General features: G+C 50.5%; 1 protein-coding gene across 2 annotated transcripts in view; it reads left to right on the top strand.

Moving 5' to 3' along the window:
• The first annotated feature begins 4,459 nt into the window (after positions 1–4,459).
• The window catches only part of HMCN2 (hemicentin 2), a 136,474-nt gene continuing 115,572 nt past the window's right edge, over positions 4,460–25,361 (top strand). For both annotated transcript variants that reach the window (XM_019728852.3, XM_074331183.2), the window contains exons 1-4: positions 4,460–4,999; positions 18,841–18,911; positions 20,103–20,261; positions 21,084–21,206. In XM_019728852.3, the coding sequence (XP_019584411.3) occupies positions 4,750–4,999; positions 18,841–18,911; positions 20,103–20,261; positions 21,084–21,206 (603 nt within the window). In that variant the 5' untranslated portion in view covers positions 4,460–4,749. The remainder of the gene's footprint in view (positions 5,000–18,840; positions 18,912–20,102; positions 20,262–21,083; positions 21,207–25,361) is intronic.

Below are 25,361 nucleotides of genomic sequence, written 5' to 3'. Positions count from 1 at the left end.
CAAGAGTGATACCTGAACCAGAAAGCGGGGGCAAAGCCATGCTCTCCAGGAAGCAGGGGGGAAATTCTTTAGGGTAAGAAGCCACCAAGGTCTGCCAAAATGTACAAAGTGGTTCAGTGGAAGTTTTAATGAGAGACAGAGAGAGAGAGAACAGACAGTAAACTTGGATATTCTTGTCAGTCACTGGTAACAATGATAAAGGTGACATTGTGGCGATAAATGACAACAAGCCTTAGTATACAGCACAGTGAGCTATGACCCCTGCTAATGAGGTCGGCCCCTTCTCCACCGAACACAGCCTCAGGGGCTCAGTGACACAAGAGCTCCGTCGGAGGTTGAGGTGCAATGGGCCAGGTCTGGGGGCAGGGAGAGAGTCTTAGCTGCTGGATCTGGTTGAGCTCATTTAAGTGTTTGTTTTCGAAAACATGGGATGGGCAGCCGTTCCTGTGTCTCTTGAGCTGGTCAACTATTCCTTGGCATGGTCTCAAACCATTCCTTATGGTACATGTGATTTGGAGGCTGGTCCCATCGAGGGATTGGCTTCAGCAGTAAATCACTCAAGTTCCTGGCTGCTCGGCGCTCTGGCAGTTATGCTAACTTCTGGCCCCTCCCCATCATCCTCAGTAGCTTCAGCCTCCAGAGTTGTTTGTCAGTTCCTTTGACTCCCTGCTCTTCCCGTCCCCCAGGGCTCTTACTTAATTCTTCAATTCCTTCCTAGAGGAGAGAAACAGGCTGTGAGACTGGTTCTACTTCTCAGGCCCTGGTGTGTGCCCATGGATTGATGGGCAGACTCACCTGCTGCCTACGTGGTTGTCTGTCTCTCTCTCCTCTCATTTCTCGGCAGTTTGGTTAAATACGGGTAGGAGATGAGTTTTCAGCATTTCAAAGGTGCTAAATGTCTGAAAGTTGAATCTGAGTCCAGCCTAAGGTGCTGCTCTCCAAGCTCCACGTTTGTTCTAGAAGGTTCTGCTGCTGGGAAGCCGGTACCCACCTCCGCCCGACGTGTCTGAGGCAGCATGGCGTGGTGGAGCGGATCACAGGCTCTGCAGAAAGGCAGTTGCAGAGTCCAGCCTGTCCACAGGACTGCACTTCTCTGCCTCAGTTTCCTCGCCTGTCATGTGAAGAGTGACTATTGACCTTAGCGGCTGTTCGAGGGGAGCAAATGAGAAAGTGTTCAGCAGTGAGGCTGGTGCTCAGGAAGGACTGGGCAGATGCTCTCCACCATCAGTATTTTCACTCTTTCCGAGGAACCGAGCGCGTTCTCTCAGGAAGAGGGCTGGGTGGCACGAGGTGGGGGATGTTTGTTAAAGCGCAGAGGGTCCAATATGGCTGAGACCAGGATGCGTTTAGGGAGTGGGGCATAAGGAACGGTAAGAAAGGCCCACTGGCTGGGAGGTGCCCCCTTTTCTTTGACCAGCCAAGTATCCAGAGCCCTGGGTCCTGATCCAGCTCCTCAGCTGGTCTCAGATCCCCAGTGTAGACACAGCAGACAGGCGGGATTTCCAAGCCAAGGCTGTGAGCGGTGGTGTGAACAATAACACGGCATGACCCGCCAGGCCCACGGTGTTCTTTATAGCAAACATGTGGCACGTTAGGAAACAAACAACTCCACTGAGACTGCTCCTTCTGGAAATAGCGAAGCAATGTGAATTATTTTGAATTAAAAAAATGTGGCTCCCAGGAGGCCTGGAAAGTCAAGGTGGTGGGATGGAGATTGACTGATGAGGTTTGGTTGTGTTTTCTCTGTGCCTTCTGCGCTCGTGCTCGGTGCTACCACGGTTACATTCTTGGGGAGCACTGAGCACCAGGAGAGGCCCACACTTGGGGCAGCACCCCGGCCACACTGGATGGGATGAGGGTGCCCTTCCATGCAGCTGGGGGAGGCTTTGTCATGATGAGCTCAGATGGTCTGTCACATCCTGACTGTGTCTCCAAGGGACCTCTGATCGTGATTCTAGAGATGCGGCTGCAAGAACTATCGGTGTTCATCTTGTTAGCCCCCCTCATCTCTAATAATTCTACAAACGGGGTAACTAAGGGCCAGAGAGGAGAGGGCTTTGCTCAAGCTCACAAGGCCAGTTCAGGACTCAAATCCATGATCACCTGCCTTCAGGATCAACTCAAGGAGAAGCATCCGCTTTCTTTGGGGCCAGCTCTGCTCTTCCGTCCTCAGGTAGTAGGTTTGTGGCTTCTTGGTGTCTACAAGATTTACCCTCTGAACTTCTGCCACTGTGACCTTTCTGAAATTCAACAGCTCCTCGGTGTTTTTTGAGAAATCCCACACCTTTCACAAGACATTTATGGTCCTTCAAGATCTGGCTTATGCCCTCTCCTGTGCCATCACCCTCCATTTGCACGGCGCTAGTAGTAGGTCACTGGTGTCTCTGTGCCTTTGCACATGCTGTTCCTGCTCCTCACATGCCCTTCCCCTCTCATTTGTGAAGGTTTCTCAGGCTCACTCCATGGCCTCCTCTGACCCGTTAGGCTCAGACACTCCTTCCTCTGAGCTCCCAGAGCTCTTGGTAATTCCTCTATTAGCACTTATGTCATTGACTTAGAATTGTTTGTTTACGTGGGTCTTCTCCCCAGGGTAGAAAGCATTTCTTGCACATCTGTATGCCCTCGTCCCCCAACATTGCCTAGCAGAGTGCCTGACACCCAGCTTAAGCTCCGCTAAGGTTTGTGGAGTGAATGACTGAAGGACTTGTTTGTCCCTGAAGGTCCCCTGTACTGTGCCTGAAATGTCACCGTCTGTGACCTCTGCCTGGTTCCTGGCTCCTGTTCACCCTTGCATTCCACAGCTGGAGCTTCTCTTCTCTCTCCAACAGCTGGCCCAGCCCTGCCCAAGCCCTGGGGCCAATCACAGCCTTAGCCCAGGGAGATTTAAAGAGCCAGTGTCCATAAGTGCAGGTGACTGAACTTTGCATGAGATTGGCCATGAGTTCTACTCTCACCTGGCTGAGTACTTGGCTTTCTCCTTATCCCAGGAGACAGGCAGTTCCGCAGACCATTTCCTCCAGATCCCAGCCCTCCTTCTACACGAACCTTGCCCTGGTCTAGAACAGAATCCCTGAGGATGTGTGTGACCCCTGTCCCCTGCCCAAATGCCCAATGCCTAGCTACCAGGCCTCTTGGACACCTGCTGACCCATTCATGTGGCAATCCTTCCTTGGGCACCTACCATGTGCCAAACACCAGGTCTCTGCTGCCCCAGAGCCTACAGTTGGGGTTGGAGTGGGAGCCCTAAAGAGATGACAGTGGTGATCAGCGCGAGGACGAGGGGTCAGAAAAGAGGCTGTGGGGTCACAGGGTAAGGCGGCGAAGCTGCCCCAGAGGTGAGGTGTGAGCTGAGACTGAAGGGGAGGGAAGAGGTATGAGGTGGGGACCTTCTTCCTGGTTGGGGCTCTGGAGGGCCAAGGGCTGGAGAAGTCTCCTCCCTCACTTCCAATCACAGACCCAGAGTCCACAGCTATGTTCGTGGGGTCCTGGGAGCCTGGTGTTCTCAGAGGAGGGACTGACAAGGTGGGGCAAGCTGCCCTCCCTCCCATGGTTCTCCAAACCATGCGGACCCACAAAAGCTTCTTTATTCATGCAGGCATCATTTGGTGAAGTCCCCACCATGTGCCAGGGCCTGGGCTGGGAACTGGGGGCTGATTTGGGGAACCAAGACAAAGTCCTGTCCTCAAGGGGCTCATAGCCAATGGTGAGAGAGGCCTATGTAGAAATAAGCCGTGAGAGCACAGCCTGAGATGAGCAATGATGGCGGAAGGGAGCCAGGCAGCATCAACAGAATCTTCCCACACAGTTCATGGGACCTAATGAGGTAGGTGGGCAGAGGGGCATTCCCCATCTTCTGGAGTCATCGGATGACCTGTGACAATGTCTTACAGCACTTAGGGGAGGCAGCAGAGGCCAGAGGCTTTGGGATCTTTCTAGATCTGGCTTCTATTCCTGTCTCCATCACTTGAGAGCTGAGTGACTTTAGGCAAATGACTTTCCCTGTTTGTAAATGACAGCCTCAGTTTGCTCACCTGTAAAATGGGTTTAGTGTTAGTGACTCCTTCTAGGGCTGCAGCGAGTATTGGAGGAAATGACAACGATGTGAAAACGCTTAGCACATAGGTGCTCAACATAACAGTGCTTGATTTAGTAACAGTAATAAGTACAACTGGGAAGCACAGATTCCCGTGGAAAGAAAAGGAGTTGGAATTCGTGTGTGTGGTGAGGCTGGCGTTTAGGGAGCTGGTGGAGGCAGCAACAAAAGCCAGGGCCCCACTGTGGCCAAGCCTCAGGGTCAGTGGCCAACGCATTTCCCGCTCCCTCTCCCGCCCCAGCTGCAGTGCGCGCGCGCGCCGAGCAGGCACAGGTGTCCGCTGCATCCCGTGCGTCCCCGTGCCTCGCCGCCTTGGCCGCGGCCTCAGCTCCCTTCTGCCGGCCGCCCCGCGTCCTCCCCTAACCTCGGGTCTGGACGGGCGAGCCGCGGGGCCAGAAAAGTTTGAGTCACAGTGGGGGGGAGCGGAGGAGGCGGGGCCCGTGACCCTGAACGGGGTGGGCTCTAGGACCCGCCTCGGGCTCCCAGCAGGGGGACCCCGCCGCGAGCCCCTGTCCGGAGCGCGCCGGCCGCTGCCCGACGGAGCGAAGCGCGGCGCTGCAGCTGCGTGCTGGGTGGCTGCTGGCGCTCGGGACGGTCGCGCACGCCACGACCTGCGCCTGCACCGCAGCCGCTGAAGCCAGTCGGCGGCGCTCAGCATGATGTCCCGGGAGCTGCTCCTGCGGTTGCTGCTGGCGGTCTCCACCGCGGCGGCGGCCGGCGAGCCGGACACGGCGCTGCCCCAGACCGCGGGGGACGCCACCCTGGCCATCGTCTTCGACGTCACCGGCTCCATGTGGGACGACCTGATGCAGGTGATGGACGGCGCCTCGCGCATTCTGGAGCGCAGCCTGAGCCGCCGCGGCCAGGCCATCGTCAACTACGCGCTCGTGCCCTTCCACGACCCAGGTAGCGTCCCGCGCGGCCCCGCTGGGCGCCCCGTCGCAGCGCTCACTGGCCCGGCCGCCCGCGATTGCGCCCCGGGCTCATCTGGACGCCCGAGGGCTGCGCGGCGGCCGGGCGGGGGCGCCTTCTCGACGCGGTAGCGCTGCCCGACCCCAGACACCTGGGGCAGGCCTGGCGGCCGCCCTTCCCTCCCCGGGCACCTGCTCTCCTCCTGTCCCGCGCCGCTCGCCTTGCCTTGTCAGGCGAGAGACGGAGAGTTGGATTCAAATGCCGTGCAGTCACCTCCTGGCTGTGCGACTTCAGCAAACGACCTCACCTTCCTAAGTCTCCCTTTCCCAGGTTATGAAATGGGCTGAGAACTGCCTCCCAAACTTGCTGAGACGTTGACATGAGGCATCGTGTCCAGGGCCTGACACGCATGAGCCTTTGAGGGGTTCGCATTTTTACTTCTTCTTAATTCTTAGAACTCGCTCTCAGCCTGGGCTTCAGAGGCCGAAAGAGCCCGCAAAGGCGGACGAACTCACCCCTGCCGCGTCTTGGCCCCTCACTTCTTCTCTCTAGGAAAACAGCAGATCCCGGTGGCAGCCAGGTTGCCTCCGCATTCTCTGTTCTCACTGCCGCCCCCCCACCCCACCCCCCCGCGCCCCCAGCCTCACACTTCTCCCCAGCAGGCAGCACCTGCTCCCCTGCAACCCCTAACTTTTCAGCTCTGTATTAGAGGCATACGCTTGAAAAGGGTTCCTGGGAGACCCCATTGTGGGGAGTTGCGGACAAACAGCTGCTGAGTACGATTCCTAAGCTTCTGAGTAGCAGCACATTTTCTCTAACGTTTTCTAATGACAAAATTCAGTTATAGCACAATGAACACCTTGTGGTCTATTTCTGTCCGTGGTCTAGAACCTATGATTACTATTTTACTCGGCTTTATCACATACCTTGCCATCTCTCCACCTTTCTATCCAGAAGGATAGCTTTATAAAGCCAAATAAGGAAATGAAAATGGCAGATTCCTTGCCGAATCGTACAGACAGGTGTTCTTTGCTGAGGAAATGCAGCGGCCCCAGGCTGTACGAGATGGTCAGTCCTTTTAGAGGAATTTGTCTTTATTCATCACGACTGCATCACAGATGTTTCAAAGTGGGCATCGGTGGGTGTGACACTCCCAGGCGGTCCTCAAGCTGAGTCTGGGGGTCCTTCAGCTTCCAGGAGGTCTGGGTTCCTTAGGGCTCTGCAGCTCAAAGCCCAGAAGCCGGGGGTCTACAAAAAGATTTCTGGTAAAGTCAAAAAGACAGCTCCCACCTCAGGGTCGGGGGTCAGCGAGGTTGGGGGAGTTGTGAAGTCAGGGGGTGTGAGGTCTGCCCCAGGGCTTCAGCTGAAACACCAGCATCCCTTTTTTCTCTCCAACTCTCTCCGTTTCTGGATGATTCTTGGACTTCCGGTGACATCACACTGAGAGAGCCTAGAAACCATCTAATCTACCCCCTCCTCTTACAACTGGAGAAACTGAGGCTCAGGACATGGATGGGACTTACCCAGGGCCACCTGCCAGGGTGATGTAATTTCTGATTCATAACCCGTATTTGTTTCTAAAAGCTTGGCTGCAGTTGCAGGGCAGCACAGCAGCCTGTTGGAACCAGACGTCGTGTCCTGGGGCCCAGGCTGGGGCACCTGAGGCTAGTCTCATTGTCCCCTTTCTGGCCATCAGCTTCCAAAAGCCTTTCCAGCCCCCAACCTCTCCTGTCCTCTCTGGGCGCTGAACGAGTGTGCCTAACTTTCACTCCATCCTCTAGGAAACAAAAACCCTGACCCTCCACCCCATTTCCCTACAGACACCCCCAGGTCCGGGCATGGAGGGGACCCCAGCATTAATTGAGCTCCTGCTGTGTGCACAGCCCTGTGAGGCTCTCAGTGTGAAGGGGGCAGGGTTCACACCCAGGAGCTGGCCGCCTGCTGGGGCCAGGCCAGGGGAGAGTAGAAAGTGTCACCTGCTGGCTCAGGTACCAGCTCCTGACAGCGGTCAGCGAGGGAGGGGCTAACTGAAGGCTTTCAGAGGAAGCAACCTCGGAGCAGGGCTTGAAGAACTGGAGTGAATGTTTATCAGCCCACGACCTTTTGGGGTGGAGGTCTCCCTGTGCTCCCTGGGTGGTGGCTGATATGTAGGGACAGGTGTGTGTGGGAGCCAGGGCGGAGGAAGAGTGACATGGGAAAGTAGGGAGGGGCCAGATGGGTCCAGGCTACGAGGCTTTAGAACACTCAGATTTCCTTCTATGGGCTGTGAGCGGGGACTGGAGCTGTGGTTTAGCTTTGGCTGCGTCTTTTGAATCAGCCAATGGAATTCCCTTTACTGGAAGAGGAGCCTGAGAAACAGGGGTTCCAGCTGATGGTTAAGGCCCCCCAGGACTGCCTGCCGGGAGGGCCCTCTTAAAGGAAACCCCCATCCTGCACCCCAAGGACCAATTTTTGCCGGGCAAATATCCGGGGTTCTGAACAACACATGCTTGGAGATAAACCAGGACCTGTGCTTTGGAAATAGTTTTTAAAGTGTTTAAATAAAAAAAGTGGAATATTCCCAAACTGGAAATTAGAATTTTGCTAATGGTTTTATTTTGGCCAAAAATTTAGGTTGTTTTCAGTTTTTCTCTATTAAAATGTTACAAAAGGCACCCTTGTGTGTAAATCTTTGCGTCTTTGATTGGTTTTTCCGTAGGATTAAGTTTCCCAAAGTGGAATTCCTAGGACATTTTTAATACACGGAGTGGGGTAGGCGACTCTTCAAATTACTTTTCAAAATGTTTTGGGAGTTTAATCTTCTACTAGAGGCATCTGAGGGGCTCATTTCAGAGCAGCTGCTCCTAACACTGCGAATTAGGATAAAAACACTCCCCCTGCCACACACTCAGATGGAAAATGTATCTTCTTGTTTTAATTGCTAATGAGGTTCAGTACATTTTCTAGTGTCAGTAGATTTTTTTTTTTTGGGGGGGGCTGTGAATTTCTTCTTTGTAAATTGTCAGTTAATTTGCTCATTTTTCCACTGTGGTTGTAATTGTTTTCTTATCAGTCAGTATGAGGACTTTATATTGATGGTATTAACTGGGTTTTGTTATTTGGTTAGTATTTTTCCTGGTTGTTTGCTTTTTAGTATTGTTTGTGATTCCTGGTATTCTGAAGTTTTAAAGGTTTTTGACTTTCTCCCTTTGTAATTTCTTCACTTTCATGCTTAGATTCTTTTTTTTTCTATCACAAAATCAGTTAAGTACATACATGTTCTAGGTTTTCCCTTTTTTCCCCTCTTTTTAACCTGGAAACTTTTTTAAAAAATTGGTGCATGAGGTAAAAAATCATCTAATGTGATTCTTCTAGAATGGGAAAATTAATCGTTCCGGTGCATTTTATTGAGTAATTCTTTTTTATTCATTTGGATCCTGCGTCATCCCAAATTACTTTGCTAAGAATTTATCTGGGCTTTCTATTTTGTCCCCCTGTCTGACAATTCTTCCCCCAGGAGCACATTATATTTTATTATTTGTCTTTAGCATACGTACTAATAAGGCAAACCCTTCCTCATATTCTTTTTCCTTAAAAAAAAATTTCCCAGTTGTATTAAGATGTGATTGACACATACTGTTGGGTTTGTTTAAGTTTGTAAGTGCTGGCTTGATAGACTTATAAAATGTAATATGATTACCACCATAGTGTTAATTAACCCCTTCATCACATCACATAATTAATATTTCCTTTTTGTGGTGAGAATATTTAAGATGGACTCTCTTGGCCACATTTAAGTTTCTGATGCAGTATTACTAATGATAATCAGATAATTACTATTCTGTATGTTAGATTCCCCAGGATTTATTTATCTTATAATTAGAAGCTTGTACCCTTTAACCAAATCTCCCCATTTCTCCTAAGCCTTGGTAACCACCATTCTACTCACTGTTTCTCTGAGTTTGGTTTTTTTTAGACTCCACATATAAGTGAGATCATACAGTATTTGTCTTTCTCTGTCTGACGTATTTCACTGAGCGTAATGCCCTCAAGGTCCACCCGAGTTGTAAACAGCAGGATGTCCTTTCTTCTGGCTGAATAATGTTCCATTGTGTATATGTACCGCCTCTTCTTTATCCATGCATCAGTCGATGGTTAAATTTTTAAAAAATAAACTTAATTTTAAACCAGCTTTAGATTTACAGAATTATTGCAAAGATAGCACAGAAAGTTCCCATATCCCCAACACCCAGTTTTCCCTGTTACCAACATCTTACATCATTATGGTACATTTATCACAAACAACCAATATAGATATGTTTTTACTAACTAAAGTCCGTAACCTATTCACATTTCCTCAGTTTTTCCTTAATACCCTGTTTCCCCAAAAGTAAGACCGAGAGGGACAATCAGCTCTAATGCGTCTTTTTGGAGCAAAAATTAATATAAGACCCCATGTTAGATTAGATTAGATTAGATTGTACCCAGTTTTATATTATAGGAAAATAATACCAGGTCTTATATTAATTTTTGCTCCGAAAGACGCATTGGAGCTGATTGTCCGGCAAGGTCTTATTTTCAGGGAAACACGGTGTCCTTTTTGTGTTCCAGGATCCCATCCGTAATCTCACATTACATTTAATTCTCATGTCCCCTTGGGCTACTCTTGGTTGTGACAGTTTTTCAGACTTTGTTTTTGATGACTTTGACAGTTTTGCCCAGTATTGCTGAGATATTTTTTCCCTCTCTTGTGATTTGTCTGATGTTTTCCTCCAGTGGGTTGGTAATGGGAGGAAGACCAGAGAGGAACGATGCCATTCTCATGTCCTGTCGAGGGTACATGCCATCAGTGGGACTTCCCACTGTGATGTTGACCTTGATCACCTGGCTGAGATGGTCAGGTGTCTCTACTCTGAGGTGATTCTACTTTCTCCCTTTCCACACCGTCCTCTGTGGAAGAACGCCACTCTGTGCAGCCCACACGTAAGAAGTGTGTTCCATTTATTGAGGGTAGAGTATCTCTACAACTTTTTTAGAATTCTTTTGCCCGAGAAACTTGTCTCTTCTCCCATTTATTTATTTATTCAATCCTTTTTTTATATGTATATTACTATGGACTCGTGGACATTTATTGTATACTTTGGGTTATAATTCAATACCACTTTATTTTGTTGCTCAAAATTTTCCATCTTTGGTCTTTGGAAGCTCTTTCAGTTGGCTCCTGTGTGCCTTTGACGCACCTTCATTGTAGTGTATTTTTAAAAAAACACTCTCTTATTTTCTGACATGACTCGATGTTCCAGATTCATCTATTTCCTGCCCTAGTCCTAGAATTAGCAATTCCTCTAAGGAGCCCTGGTTCCTTTTATTGAAAAATGGTATTAGAAACCAGGATCTGAGTGCTAGATATTCTTGTTGCTACTCAGATGTTAGAGTTTCTAGAGTCTTGGCTGGCAGAGCAAGGAGATATATGTGGTATGTATAACCTGTGTATACTCATGTATCTATATCTAAAAATATTTCCATATGTAACCATCTGTATTAAGCTGAACATGAATTTACACTGTTGTCTCTAATTGATTAACATGTGGATCATTCTCCCCTCCTACCCTGGCTTATCGATAACTTTCCAATTTAACGGTGACAAACCTGGCTTCCACCATCCACCATCCCTTCATGTAATGGTTCCGTTCCAGCACACACATATATGGCTTTGGCATTGTTAGCTCACACCGCCTGAGAAACAACGTTTTAACTGGAGTATAGTTCTTTCGCCTTGCATCTTACAGACTCTGCTCATTTCCAGAGTTACTTAGGCCAGAACTTTATTCATATTCTATTTATTCAACTTCTTCATTTTCAAAACACTCTTGAACATTTCTTGTTTCCAATGACAAACAGAAAAATGTCATCAAATTCCAGAAAAAATTTCCTACCATGATTTTGCTTGGAGTTGTGTTAAGTCTTGATTTTGGGAAAAACTATCATTAAAAAAATTTCAATTGTTTCCACCTAGGACCCATGCTTCTTCCTTTGTTCATATATTTATTTCCTTCAGTAAAGATTTATAGATGTGGTGTTTTTTTTCTCTGCTCCTTTCTTTTTAAAATCATTTCTAAATATTTTGGTTTTTTGTTACTATTTTGACCAGGAATTTCTTTTCCATTACATTTTTTGCAAATGACTATTGCTAGTATGTTGGAAAGCAATTCAGTTTCATATATTTATTTTGCTTCCAACTTTCCTACTGAAGTTTATTATTTTTTTAACTAGTTCTAATTTTGGGGGTAATGTCTTGAGTTTTCTCGACAAGCTCAGCCTGTCCAAATTATAATGTGGAGAGTGCCAAAAATAATGTATACACATTTTAAGAAAGGAAAAGACTATATTAAAATTGTAATACGTACTATATACCGATAACAAAAGATGAATATAAGTCATGTGTATACATTTTTTTTGGCATCCCCGGTATTGTCTCCTCTTTCAAAGATTTCACTGGTTTGAAAGGGGACATGGTGTTCATGAGCTAGTATTTCCCGGAAACTGCTAATCTGTGGTGGCTGCAGCCATTCTTGTCTTGCTTCTGATTGGACACTGTTGGGCGATGTGGGCTCTTATTTGTGTGTTTCTTCATCAGGTGAAGGAAGATGCTTTCATTCTTCATTTACTAAAGGTTGGGGGGAAAAAACCCCCGAAATCCAAAAACATAACAAACCCAAACAGGGATGGGTGCTGAATTTTAGCCATTGACTTTCTGGCTTTGTTGAGATGTTCCTAAGATCTTTCTCCTGTTGACCCATTGGCGGGATTCCTTCGTGCTGAACTCTTTCCACATTCCTTGCATAAGCCCTGCTGGGTCTCCATGGATGTTTCTTTCAGATACAGCTGGACTCTATTTGCTAGTGTGTTGTTTAGGAGTTTTGCAGTATGTATGATCAGTAAGTGACTCTTGCTTTGTACTTTTTTGTAAGTTTTAGCATCCGGGCTTAGCTCTTTCAGTTAATAAATTATTGTTTCCTCCCAAACTTGCAAAATTAATACATGCCTATAAAATACTCTAATAATACTACTCTCAAGAGATGCAAACACTTTTAATAATTTTGTGTCCTTCCAGACCGTGTGTGTGATTCCCTCATATACATTTATACACATACTTTTGTATTATGTAAAAAATGGGATTATGCTATGAACACTGCTTGCAACTTGCTTCCCCCCCTGCCCCCGCCACACAATATACTGTAGATCTGTTTCCATGTCGGGAAATACAGGTCCACCTCACTACTTTTAATCACTACATAAGATGCTACAAGAGGAATCTCAATTTATCTTATCTTGATTTATCCAGCCATTCCCATATTGTGGAAAATAGGTTGCTTTCAGTTTCTTTACAATAATAAATAGGTCTTCAGTTTTCTGTACATTTGCAAACATACAGAGGGTGCCAAAAAATGTATACACATTTTAAGAAAGGAAAAAAGAAAAAACTATTAAAATTATAATACTCAATATATGCCGATAACAAAAGATGGATACAAGAGATGTTTGACTTCTTCAATTACACATTGCTACTGTAATTCAATTCAACTTCGAAAAGTAATGCATAGCTAACACCTCTTAAAATGTATATGCACTTTTTTGGTGCCGCCGGTCCTTACAGGCTAGGCTCTCAGAGATGTAATTGCCTTATTAAAGCATAAGAGCATCTTCAATTTTGGTAGCTATCACCAACTGTCCTCCAAGAATGCTGTACCATCTCACCCTCCACCAACAGAGTATGAGATGGCATTTTCCTCACACTCTTGCGGGCATCTGGGGACATCACTCTTCCCTTTTTTGCTCAACTGATCAGTGAGAAATGATGACCGTTTTAATTTGCATATGTTTGATCGTGGGTGAGTTTGAGCATCCTGTCTGGGATCAGCTTTCCTCAGGTAACAGGTGCTTTTAGTCGGTCAGGAGTGACGATGCAGGCAGGAATCCCCTGTGAGCTAGGGTGGCTCTGCCTCCAGCTGCGTTCTTTGCTGTGTGTGCGTTTACTGTCACCCTGGAGTGGCATTGGCAGGAACCAGCCTCTCATCATGAACTAGGTACAATCGATCTTGCTCTGAGGGGCAAATGCAGCCCTTTGGCCGGGCCCCAGTGCTTCTCTCCTTGGAGGCCGGGAGGTCTGAGCCATGAGCTGGATTAGGCACCTCTGTCACTGTAATGGCAGCTCATCAAAGGGCAACATTCCTGCCTGGGCTTTACAGGCATGAGTTTGTGCAGGGCAGGGGTGTGAGGGGAGACAGCCTGGGGTGCCTTTGAGAAGAGCAGCAAGGTAAGGACACAGTGGCTTGGAGGGTGGAGGCTGCCCGAAGAGGCTGGGGTGGGCTGAGTGTGTTGGGTCGTCTTTACGTCATGAATCTATCCATCATGGTAGACCCCATTATTGACTCACTCAATAGGCACCTCTTGAGAGATTACCATGGCCGGGCAGGGTGCCAGCCTGCCATGGCCCCTTCAGTAGCCAGGCCACAGGCAAGGGCCAAGTTCATTAGCCACAGTGTGGTCGCATGCTGCTCTGAGAGGTGGGGAGAAAGAAGTGGCATTTGAGTTGAGCTGGAGAGAAATTGGGTGTGTGGGAGAGGGTCTGTACAAGACGGGGAGGTGGGCAGAGGGAACAGCAGAAGCGGTGGCTCTGAGGCTGGCAGGAATGTGGGTGGGAACATGTTCTTGGAGAAAGGGAGGAATGGCTGACATGGACATTCTAGGCAGAGCCAGAGTCCACTGGATGTTCAGGGCAAGTGGCCCTTATGAGGAGGTGCTCAGAGACATGGGTTCTGCACTCCTGGGCTCCAAGGAGGAGGCTGAAGAAGGTTCTGGGGCCATCGTGGCTCTTTGGACAGAGCCACTTGCGCGGTTGGTTTTCCTGCCCTACCATGTCTGCCCTCGGGAGTGTCTTCAGGGGACTCCCCCAGACCTGTGCTGGGAACTGGCTGGACGTCATTTTCTCCAGCCCCTGTCTTTTAGAAATGGGAGAACTGAGTTCTGGAGAGGGGATGCAGTTTGCCCACAATGGTGGCAGATTGAGGGACCAGTGCCGCTGGAGGAGCATGTATGCATGTATCCAAAGGTGGCCCCGGGATCCAAGCCCCATTTCTGAGAAGGAGAAGGAAGGGCAGGCCCTGGGAACAGTCCTCGATGTGAGGTCTTTCCAAGACTGGACCCCTAGTTCCTGGCTGTGGTCTTGACCAACTCCATCGGGCCACGTGAGGCTGGGTGAGGGGCTGGAGCGCCACCTGGGTGAGGGGCAGGGTGGTGCCACGTATGTGTAGTTCTCATATGTCCCTGAGGCTCCATCTCCATCTTCCTTTCGTTGAGTGGAAAAAATCTGCCTCTGAAAGATGATTTCAGGCCAGGCTTCTGGAGCTCATATGCTCGAGGGTGGCAGAAATAGAGTCAAGGTCATGGGTTTAGTCATTGCTGTGGCCAGCGGGCTCTGCGCTGAGGGACTGCACGCTACATCTGCCCAGCTGTTTGGCAAATGCCCTCCTCCAGTCACGAAGCCCCCTCCCCTCCAGGATCTGGAATGAGGGACAGGGGTACAAGTTCTGAGCAGCTGCAGCTTCATGGTGGTGGAGAGCTTGGATCTGGGGTCAGACGGACCCAGTTTTGAATCCCATCTCTGCTGCTTCCTTGTCATAAGACCTTGGGCAGGTCACTTTACCTCCCTGGGCCTCAAATTCTCATCTATAAAATGGGGGTAATAAATAATAGACTTCATAGGTTGCTGTAAGGTTTTTCTGAGTGAATGTATGCCAGGTGCATAGAACAGAATCTGGCACTTAGTAAATATTAAAATAATGGTAGCTGCCATCATCATCATCACCACCACCGTCATTGTCACCATTGTGTTTAGAAGCAGTGTAGCTAGTGGCAAAGGGCACAAGCTTTGGAGCCAAGCATGTACATTTGGACATTGTTCTAGGTTGCGTGGCGTCCTCACAAAATTCACGTCCTTCCTGGAGTCTCAGAATGGGACCGTATTTGGAAATAGGGCCATTGAAGCAGTAATTAATTAAGATGAGGTTATACTGGAGTGGGGTGGGCCGATACGACTGGTGTTCTCCTGAGAAGAGAAGAAACAGAGACAGGCCCAGGGCGAGGGCCCTGTGACAGCCAGCAGACTTGGAGTGATGATGTGTGTACAAGTCAAGGAACGTTTTATCTTGCCAGCCAGAACCGTGACCAGAAGCAACTCCCTTTGACTATTCTTGTCCTCTCCTGAAACAAAGCACCACCCTCAATCCCCACTTCCCCAAGTAGAAAGCACCTAGGTCGTAGAAGAAGGACAGTCTTCCAACTGCAGCACCTTTCATTTATGATAACCTGTTTCACCAACTTCATTTTCTGCTGTTGCTGTGAGGGGGATGACACATGGTTAGCGTAGCACTGGTCCAGCCTTGGGAACTATCGGGGTTGGCTGACATCGCTGACAGATCATGACGTGGGGGGACAGATTCACAACTGGGCACTGTGGACGCCTCCCTCAGTTTCCAGGCCACAAGCCGTCACTGTTGATTCTTGAGTAGGGGCCACATGAGCAAAAGCAGGCTCGAGGGGCTGCGGCTCCCCATTGGCACGTAGTCGGATTAGAGACAGGAACATCTGGGGATAGAAGGATAGTTATGGAGTCACTGATTTTGCATCCAAAGTCTTTACAAATGGCTTTGCCTTTGACCCAGCTATTCTGCTTATGGGAATGTATCCAAGGAAATGAAGTAGTGCTTACATCTAATGGATATAAAGACGTTCTTAGTAACATTGTTCATTATAAAAATTGGAAACAACACAAGATGGGATTGGGCAAGTCCATTATTAGAGATTTATACAAAGGCGATACTTTGTAGCCATTAAAAATGATTTCAAATGGAGTATTTGACCTTCTGGAGAGACGTTCACAGTATGTTGTTCAGTGAAAAGAATCAAGTCAAAAATAGTATTTATTTATATTTAATAGAAATCCTGCTTATAATATTTTGCATTTATGTAAGAGATATGTTTACAAACACACATAAAAGCTTTGAAGGTTATATATAGAAATTAAAATGACCATTTTGGTTGGTAGAATCCCCTTCTGTTTCTGCCCGTCAGGCATTTCTGTGTACAGTTCATGGGGAGCAGTTCTCAAGAGCTCAGATTCTGGAGTTGTACAGACCTAGGCTCTGCTGGTTACTGGCTGTGTGTCTTTGGGCAAGTTACTTAACCTATCTGGGCTTCCATTATCTCCTCTGTAAAATGTTCCCAAGACTTGGACCCACCAGTGCCAGGGAGGATTCAGTGAGCTAATAACAATACTCAGGAAGCATCTCAGCACATGGCCTGGTACTTAGTAAGTGCTTAGTAAATGTATCTCTACCAAAAAATCTGCCAAAAAAATGTACACAAGTGGACACTTTGGTCAACGTTGCTCAAGCAGTAGTTTGCCATAATCAGAAGTGTCTGGACGCTGATGGTAACCACTTTGAGCACCTCTTGTAATTGCAGAAGTCAGACGTGACTTGTATTCGTCGTTTGTTATCGGTATATACTGAGTATTACAATTTTAATATTTTTTCCTTTCTTAAAATGTGTATACATTTTTTTGGGCACACTCTGTATATGTTTTTACAATGAACATGTATTATTATGTAATAAACAAATAACAAACGTTGAATGAAATTATTGCTCTTCTCAGTCAAACCAGAATCTGAGGCCCTCATACTGGAGCAAGGCTGTCTTTGCCTGTCTGTGTCGTGTGAGACCGCTGGTTGGAGCACAGACAATGCGTGTTCATATCAGCAGTGCTGGCTCCCATTCGCTGAGCCTTCGCTCGGTGCCAAGCTCCCTGCGAGGTATTTCCCTGCCTGGCTTCACTGAATTCTCCCAGTGATGGTTCTCGGCTAGGAGAGCTGGTGCTGTATGCCTCGTATGACAGATGGAGAAACTGAAGGTCGGGACAGTGAAGTAAGCTCTGAGAGGCCCATGGCTGGTGAAGGATGGAGCCAGGATTCCAAACAGATCTGTCTGAGGTCAAAGGCTGAGAGTTTGGCTGAATTCATTGCTGCAGAGTTCAGAGAAAGGGGGGCCATGAGGAAGGCTTGCTAGAGTCCAGAGCAGGCAAGGAAGGGGGTGTAGGATGTGATAAATAAATACAGAACAGAGAGGCTGGGGTCTCCAGCAGGTGACTTTTAAAGCGCATGGCAGAAAAACTGGTGTCGAGACTCTATTCCTTGATAGTTGTGGATGATTGCTGAAGAATTCCACGGGTGCCCTTTCTGAGAAGGATCCAGGCCTGCTGACCAGTTGCCGAGTATGGGAATTTCTTTTAGGGTGACTGGAATTTAGAATTCTCGAACTAAAAATAGTCCATTACTAGATAGAGTTCACCATAGACTGAAATGAACTATTTTCCTAAGCAACCTGATGTCCACACAATCTTGCAAACCCCCCATTAAGCACATGTCCACATGGTGAGTTGGAAATCTAGCCCCGTTTTCAGTCTTGTGTTACATAGCTGTGGCTTTCAATTACTGCTATTAAAAAAAAAAAAAGCTTTTTACTAGAAAACATTTCAAATATATACAAAGTAAGCAGAATGGTATAATGAATTCCCACATACCCATCACCCGGCAAAAAGAATGCTGCCATTGCTCTTTCATCTATACCTCCTCCTACCTGCCACCCCCCACTCATTTTTATAGTTCTTTTCTTATGAGGTAAAATTTACATACATTGAAATGCACAAATCTTCACATTTCTGACAAACGGATACACCCGTGGAACCCACATTCGTATCACAATACAGAACACCTCTGCTGTCTCAGACGGTTCCTTTGCATCTCCCTGTCCTCCAGACAACCTCTGCTCTGGTTTTTTTCACCTTCGGGGAATTCTGCCTGTTCCAGAACTTCCTATAAATGGAACCACATAGCGTGCGCTCTGGTGTCTGGCTTCTCTCTTGCAGCGTGACGTCTGTGAGATTCGTCCATGCGGTTGCCTGTATTGGTAGCTTGTTCTGTTTCCTTGTGAGTAGTATTTGATTATATGAGTATACCAGAGTTTATTTATTCATTCACCAGTGATGGACAGCTGGCTTCTTTCCAGCTCTGGGCTATTATGAATACAACTGTTGAACATTTGAGCACAAGTCTTAGTGTGGACATATGTTTTCATTTCTCTTGGGTAAATACCTAGGAGTGGAAGGACTGGATCATATGGTAGATGCACGTTTAACTTTTTGGAAATTTACATTTGTCTTCCGAAGTCGTTGAACCAGTTTGCATTCCCACAAGCAGTGGATGAAGGTTCCAGTTGCTCTGTATCCTCGCCAACTTTTGGTGTAGTCAACCTTGGTCATTTAATTCTACTCTTTTTAAATGAGCTAATACATGGGGGGAGTTTCTGGAAGATTTTACTCTTCTTGATCAATCAGTCTGGTGTCCCACAGTTGCTGTGAGGTCCAAAACATTATTTGCTTGATTATCTGTTTGTCTTCCCAGAATTCTCTTCCCAGGGAGGTTCCTCAGGGAGCCATGGTCACAAAAGATGGGGAACTTCAGTGCTAAGGGTGGAACCGGGACTTTGCCCTCTGGCTCATCGCTGCACTGCCCTGGAGCGCTGGGTTCCTTAGGAGCAGGGTAGGGGCCGAGTGGCCTGACCCTGGCAGGCCTGGAAGCTGCTCCCTAACCACGTCCTGTTTTGTGGGGTTCTCTGGGCCCAGGCTTCAGCTCCTCTCACTTCTGGTGGCAGGCACATCGTATAGCTGCTGCCCCAGCCCGTGGAGGCCATGCACCTGGGAGTCCAAACCCACCTGGACCCGTCTGTCTCCCCTACAGATATTGGCCCAGTGACCCTCACGGCGGACCCAGCGGTGTTTCAGAGGGAGCTGAGAGAACTCTTCGTGCAGGTGGGCTGTCCTGCCCCAGGCTGCTGGCCCTCTGGGCCGTTCTTCCCAGTCCCTGCCAGAGGCCAAGGTCTTTGCTCCACCAGAGACCAAGGTGGTGGCTTCCTGCCACTGCCAGTACCTGTTGCCCAGCTCTGCCTGTGGCCTGCATCCCAGCTGGGGGGTCCCGGAGATTCTGTACTTCCTGGGGTTCCCTCCTTTATTCAGTAAACCAAGTACCTACAGGAGCCCCTGTGACTGGCACATAGTAGGTGCTTATGATTTAGTGAACGGATGGGGGCAGAAGGAGCATGTGGTGGCTGAGAGAGGTGCGAGAGGGTTTAGTAGTTCAGACCCCGAAAACGAGGCCTGAGACTGGGTCAGACACCCCATGGCCACACTGACCACCCTGGTTCAGCATCCTTCCCCCGGGTCCTTCGGCCACTGAGACCAGCGGCTTCTTGAAGGCAAAGACCCCACCTGTTGGTCTAGTTCACTGCCAGGTCCCCCAAGGCCCAGAATGGGGCCCAGCACAGACAAGGTGAGTGTGGGGGCGTGAGTGATCCCAGGACAGAGGCGTTTACTGAAAAGGTACCACGTGTAGGTCCTGCTGCAGGGGCTGAGATACAAGCCTGGGTGAGACGGGCAGGCTCCCTGCTCGCAGAGACTCCCCGCTGCTGGGCAGAGAGGGGGATGTGTGTGTTTATTTGGGATCCGCTCCCAGGCAGGTTACAAAGGGGATTTGGGGAGATGGTGGCTTTGGATGCTTTCCTCTGCCCAGAGTCCACTTTTCCTTCTCCTGGCCGCCCCTTGACCCCCAATCCTCCGCGCCTTGGCCGACACGTGGCTTCTTTGGGGCGTGTGTTACATATCCCCGTGGCTCCCACCCCTCCTCCCCCACTTGTGACACTCATCGCAATGGTAATTAAATCATCGCGCTGTACTTGCTAATGGAGAGTCCGCCTCCCATACCAGACCCCATGGGAGGCGCTGTCAGTCGGGATGGGTGAGTGACGGGATGGTGCGGCTCGTCTAAAGCTAAAGTAGGTTGGATGCTGCATCGTGTCTCAGGGGAGGCTGTGGCTGGGCCCTGGATGGGCAGGACAGGGGCAGCGCAAGGAGATTGCCTCCTTCCTGTGGGTTTTGGCGGGATCCCTGGGTGGGCGCCCCCTGCCCGAGGTGGGCCGCAGCCACTGACACGCCCCTGTTCTCCAGGGAGGCGGTGACTGCCCCGAGATGAGTGTGGGGGCCGTCAAGGCCGCCGTGGAGGTTGCCAACCCGGGCTCCTTCATCTACGTCTTCTCGGATGCCCGCGCCAAGGATTTCAACAAGAAGGAGGAGGTGCTGCGGCTCCTACAGCTTAAACAGTCGCAGGTGAGCGAACCCACCTGGGGTCTTAGTGCGGGGGGGCCGCCAGGGGGCTCTGAGGAAGCTGGGGTTCCCAGCACAGGCAGCCCTGAGCCCCTACCTGGGGAGCGGAGGCTGGGTGCTTCTCATTCCGCCTCCTGGGGGCCAGCCCTCAGCCGCCAGCTGGTCTAGTGAATTCCAAATGTGTCCTCATGCTCTAGGGCCCCACCGACCAGGGCTCTCTCCTCCCTGGGGAGGCTGTTTTGATACCGACCACACCATCCTCGCCTTTCTTACCTTGTCAGCGTCCGTGCAATTTATCTTCCTCCTGGCATCACCTCTGCTCCCCGTCTCTGCTGCAGACACACGTCACCCTTTTTCTGTTGTCTCAGGAAGACGCGCTGGGGCTTTTGCTTTCCTGGGAGGGGTGGGGGAGGGGATGTGCATGGGGAAGGGAGAAGAGCTGTCCGTTGGGCATCCTATGATCAGATCTCAAGGGCTGGCATAGCTTCTCTGTTCTCCCGTCTAGAACAAACTCAGTTCTTTTCACTCTGCAGCCTCCAGGGGCCACTCGGAGCAGGGCTGATTTCCACCCCCTTCTTGAAGATTTAACAAAAGCTCCATTTTTTGAGCACCTACTGTATTCCTGGTCCTCTGCTGACCCTTTGACCTGCACCAGTCCTGATCCGCGCGGGGTGGATCTTCTTACTCCCGTTTTACAGATGTGTCAGCTGAGCCCAGAGGGAGGAAAGGGCTCGTCACGGTCACTCTTCCTTGGTTTCGTCCTTGCTACTCACACCTGGCTCGTAGCCGGGAAGCCCTGAGCCAGGCTGCATATCCTTTTTCCAGGTGGTCTTTGTGCTGACGGGGGACTGTGGTGACCGCACGCATCCTGGCTACCTGGCCTACGAGGAGATCGCTGCCACCAGCTCTGGGCAGGTGTTCCACCTGGACAAGCAGCAGGTGACCGAGGTGAGCCTTAACCGACCCAACCGTTCTGCATCTCATGGTGACGGGGTCGCTGTGATAGAGGAGCAGTGCTGACTGGTCACCCCGGAGCAGACGCAGGAAGTGTTGTGCTCAAGGCTTTATGTCACTATCTCACCAAACCGTCCTACCCTCCTACCCACCCCAAAGGCAGGTGCTACGGGTTTCTTGATTTTGCAGGCAAAGAGGCTGGGGCTTGAAGAAGCACCCTGGGTTTTAGCCTGGTACCCCTGCTGGTCTGGCTGGCAGGATGGACCTAGCAAATTTGGCAGAACTGGGGTGTGGGATGAGCTTCTCCGCAGAGTCAGGGAAGCCAGGCGTGGGTGGAGGAGCGCTGGCAGCCGCCAGCTTCAGGCTGTGTTGCTGGGACAGGAAATCCTGCTTAGGGACTTGCAGGCTGGGGCTTGCTTGGCCCTGTGGCCCAGCGTGCAGGGCTGGGGATGGTCTGCATTTGCTCAGCCGGCGCTCACCACGTGTTTGCATCCTTCCCTTGTTCTTGGACCAGGCCCTGCCCTTCCTCTCCTCCAGGCTCCATTGGCCGCTCCCTCAGGGCTCTGCCCACTTTCTCTCTGCCCTACATGTCCTTTCCTTCTCAGGAGCTACAGGCATCCTTCCAGGGAAGGGCTAGTAAAGGTTTCACAGCCATCTCCCTAGAAAGAACAACATCGCTCATTTCCATGGCGTAAATACTCCTGCCTGGGCTGATTTCAAGCTGCCATCATGAGCTCACTGAGCAGAGTCGGGAAGCCGACTTTCTTGAGCCCGAATGAGCTGACACCAGCATCCCACTGGATCCTCCTGAAACAAGTGGGACCGTGTCCCTCCCATCACCCCATGGAGAAGGTCCAGACCCTGACCTGACCTCTGCCTCTCTGGTGCCATGGCCTGTGTCCTCCCCTTGCACACTGCTGCCACTCTGTTGGCCTCTTTGCTGTGTCTTCCGTGTCCCATGCCTTTCCTACCCCAGGGCCTTTGCTCATGCGGCTTGTTTTCCCGCCCCGCCTCCCCTGGCTGCTTCTCATCTTCCCAGTCTTAGCTGAAATGCACCTCCTTAGGGTCACCTTCCTTGATTTCCCATGAGGACTGAGTCTCCTTTTATATCCTCTCCCAGCTCCTCTACATAATGGTAATTTTACAATTGTGCAATTATTTAATGTCACTAGGCTGTGAGCTCCCTCAGTGCCCGGCCGTTATGGTTCCCATTTGCTACTGTATCCCCACAACTCTCACAGCCACCAGCACATAGCAGGTGCTCGGTAAATAACCAGTGAGTGGACAACACAGGGCCCCTTGCGCCTAAGTCCCTGGGAAGAGGAAGGCAAGAGAGGGCCCGGCCGGGAGCCAGCCCTGCTCTTACCTCCTGAAGAGAGTTTCGTGAGTTGTATATTTATGGACTGAAGAGAACGGTCCAGGCCATGTTTAGATTAGCGTGCCTTAACTCCCTGTTGACAGATGGCGTTTATGGTTCTCTGTGACACATTAGGCTTTACTTTTTGGCATGTCTGCCTATCTGGCCCTGAGCCGGCCAAGTGAGCGTAGAAAGCATTTCAGAGCACAGGGATGGCTTAATCCTGTGTGTGTGTGTGTGTGTGTGTGTGTGTGTGTGTGTGTGTGTGTGTGACCTATTTGGGCAATTGCATAGGAACTGGGTTCCTGGCAGGGGCAAATCAGATGGCAGGGCCGCTGGGCGAGTCGGCGGAGGACGGCTTGCCCAGGTGTGGGGCTGGGCTCCCCTGTTCTCTCCCTTGAGGCAGGGAAAGTGGGGGCATGCACTGGCTCCTGGCCCTGGTGGCAGCCTTCTGCCCTGGGAGCCTGGCTGGACATATGTGTCTGACTCAGTGGGACCTCCACCGGCCAGGATTGGCCGCCTCTGGGTAAGGGGCTGGATCCGTTTCCTTCCTGGACACAGCTCTGTCATTTGTTAGCTTAATGCCTTGGACCTGGCCCCTTCCAGATGTTCCCAGACATTCGACATGCCTGGGAAAGTGGCCCGGGTAGCCGGGGCTGTGGTCATCCTTCCAGGAGAGGAAACGGTACCGCTGCCCCAGCCGAGGGACTTCAGCTGGAGGAGCCCTCAGAAGTTGCAGAAGTCCCCAGACCATGCCTGTGTGGTTACTCCTTTTACCTGCCGTCCTGTTGTTTATTGAGCACCAGCGGTGCCAGGCAGCAGAGGGACCATCCATCAAGCTCAGGCCCCAGTGCTTTTGCGTATTGTGCTTCTTCTAGTTGTGGGGTTGGCCTCATTGGTTCCAGGGTAACTCAAGGAAAATAAAGACCCCCTCTCCCTGGGGGGGGGGGGGTAATTTGGAGCCTTTGCCATCATCCTTCAGCAGATGGGGGGGGGGGCAGGCGACACAGTCCCTGAGGCCTGTCCCGAGGTGTGCAGTTTTGATTAAGACTTAGCTAGGTCCCAGAACCCCCTTGCCCCAGCACAGCTGTTCCACGGGCTTCTTCCAAGCTCAGTGTATTGTCACCAGCCCCAGTGGAATGGGTCAGAATTGCTGGGCAAACCCCCTCACCCTGCAGCCTTTCTGGGTCCTGGGAAGTCCTGTTCTGGGATCTCAGACCCTTTGCCTATCTAGCACCAGCAGGTACAAATATGGCAAATTGCCCAGATTTTGTGCATCAACTAGGGGAAAGGTGAACCGCCTTCTAAGACAGTAAGGGGGAGGGAGGTCCGACCAGGTGGTTCTCATTAACAGACCAGGCGGCACAGGCTCGGGAGATGACCTCATCCTGGACCCTTCCCAGAGGAGGAGGTGTGGGAAGGGTTAGGGCCACATGCCGGCTTCAGATCCCAGCCCTGCCACCTGCCTGCTGTGTGACCTTGAGCTCAGTGTCGACCTCTCTGGGCGCCCGCTTCCTCGTGTGCACAGTTGGGTTATGAGAGCCCCTGCCTAGTGAGACGGCAGTGAGGGTGAAGGGAAACAGTGTGTGGGAAGCCCTCAGTGTAAGGCTGGGCCCTGGGAACCCCTGGTGAGGGTGGGCTGTGGCCGTGACTCCAGCCTCAGCTTTGGTGTGGAGCCCAGAATACACCCTGTGGCTCCAGTGAAGCCCCCAAAGGGTAAGAGCTGTGTGTGGGAAAGGTTCTCAGGAGGGTAGAGCCTGGGACCAGTGCCTGGGTTGCCCAGCTGGCAGGGCTACTGTTCTCTGTCTATCAGCGCCCATGAGCTTCCTGACACAGCACCTGGGATCCGGCCCTCAGTTTTCTGATCTGCGGTTCTGAGGCCCATTTGGGCCCTGGCTTCGCCTCTGTGCTTCCTCAGCCTCCCTGGCTGTCAAGTGTCCTGGGAGGAGCCTCATGGAATGATTTATCTTCCGCGAGCGGCTGAGTGGCAGCCATCTGGCTGGGACAGCAGCGCCAGATTCTTTCATTCTTTCCCCACCAGCGACAGAGAGATAAGCCTCAATGCGTTGCTGGCTCCCAGCGCAGCCCCCACCCCCGTCCCGGTCCCGGCTAACATCTGGAAGTCATTGCTTTCACCAAATAAACACTAAGCTTGCTTGATGAAGGCTCGCTTTTCGAAAAGCTCCCTGGATTCCACTCTGAGCCCTGGGGGCATTGCAGGGGCTGGAAGGCCTTGCCCCCAAGCCTGGGATTATAGGGGCCTGGTTCCTATACGGGTCAGCCCCCCCCCCCCCCCCCCGCCTCCAAGTGGTGATGTGTTCACAGGGACAGGCCCCATGGGCAGGCCACCTTCTGGTGAGGTCACTGGCATTTTGTCCCATCTTAGCCCTCCCCATGTTCAGTAGCCTAAACTCTTGGGCCTGTTCCCTCCATCACAGCATTGTAGAATGAGCTTATGACAGTTGTAACACAGTAGCGGTGTAATTTGTCTGGGTAATTGTCAACTGGTGTTGCCACCACCTCTTGGCAGCTTTGCTCAGTTATGATTTCCTCCTGACCCCTGACAAGGCCTGGCCCCGGGGGAAGAGGACAGTGGTCACAGAGCTGTTGCTTTGCAGTTGGGGGACTTGCTTCTCTTATTTTGTGAGCTGCTGTCCAGCTAGGAGCCTTGGCTACTGATTCCACTCCACGCCGCATGGAGGAAGAATCTTGTTCCCATTCCTTGGTGAAGACAGGTGGGACATTTTCAGGAAAAACATTACTTAGAAAGCCAGGCAAAACAGAAGAGTGAA

The sequence above is a fragment of the Rhinolophus sinicus genome, chromosome 16 (genome assembly GCF_057876585.1).
Source record: "Rhinolophus sinicus isolate RSI-liver-muscle chromosome 16, RSI-T2T, whole genome shotgun sequence".
NCBI lineage: Eukaryota > Metazoa > Chordata > Mammalia > Chiroptera > Rhinolophidae > Rhinolophus > Rhinolophus sinicus.
This window is presented reverse-complemented; position numbering and strand designations above follow the sequence as displayed.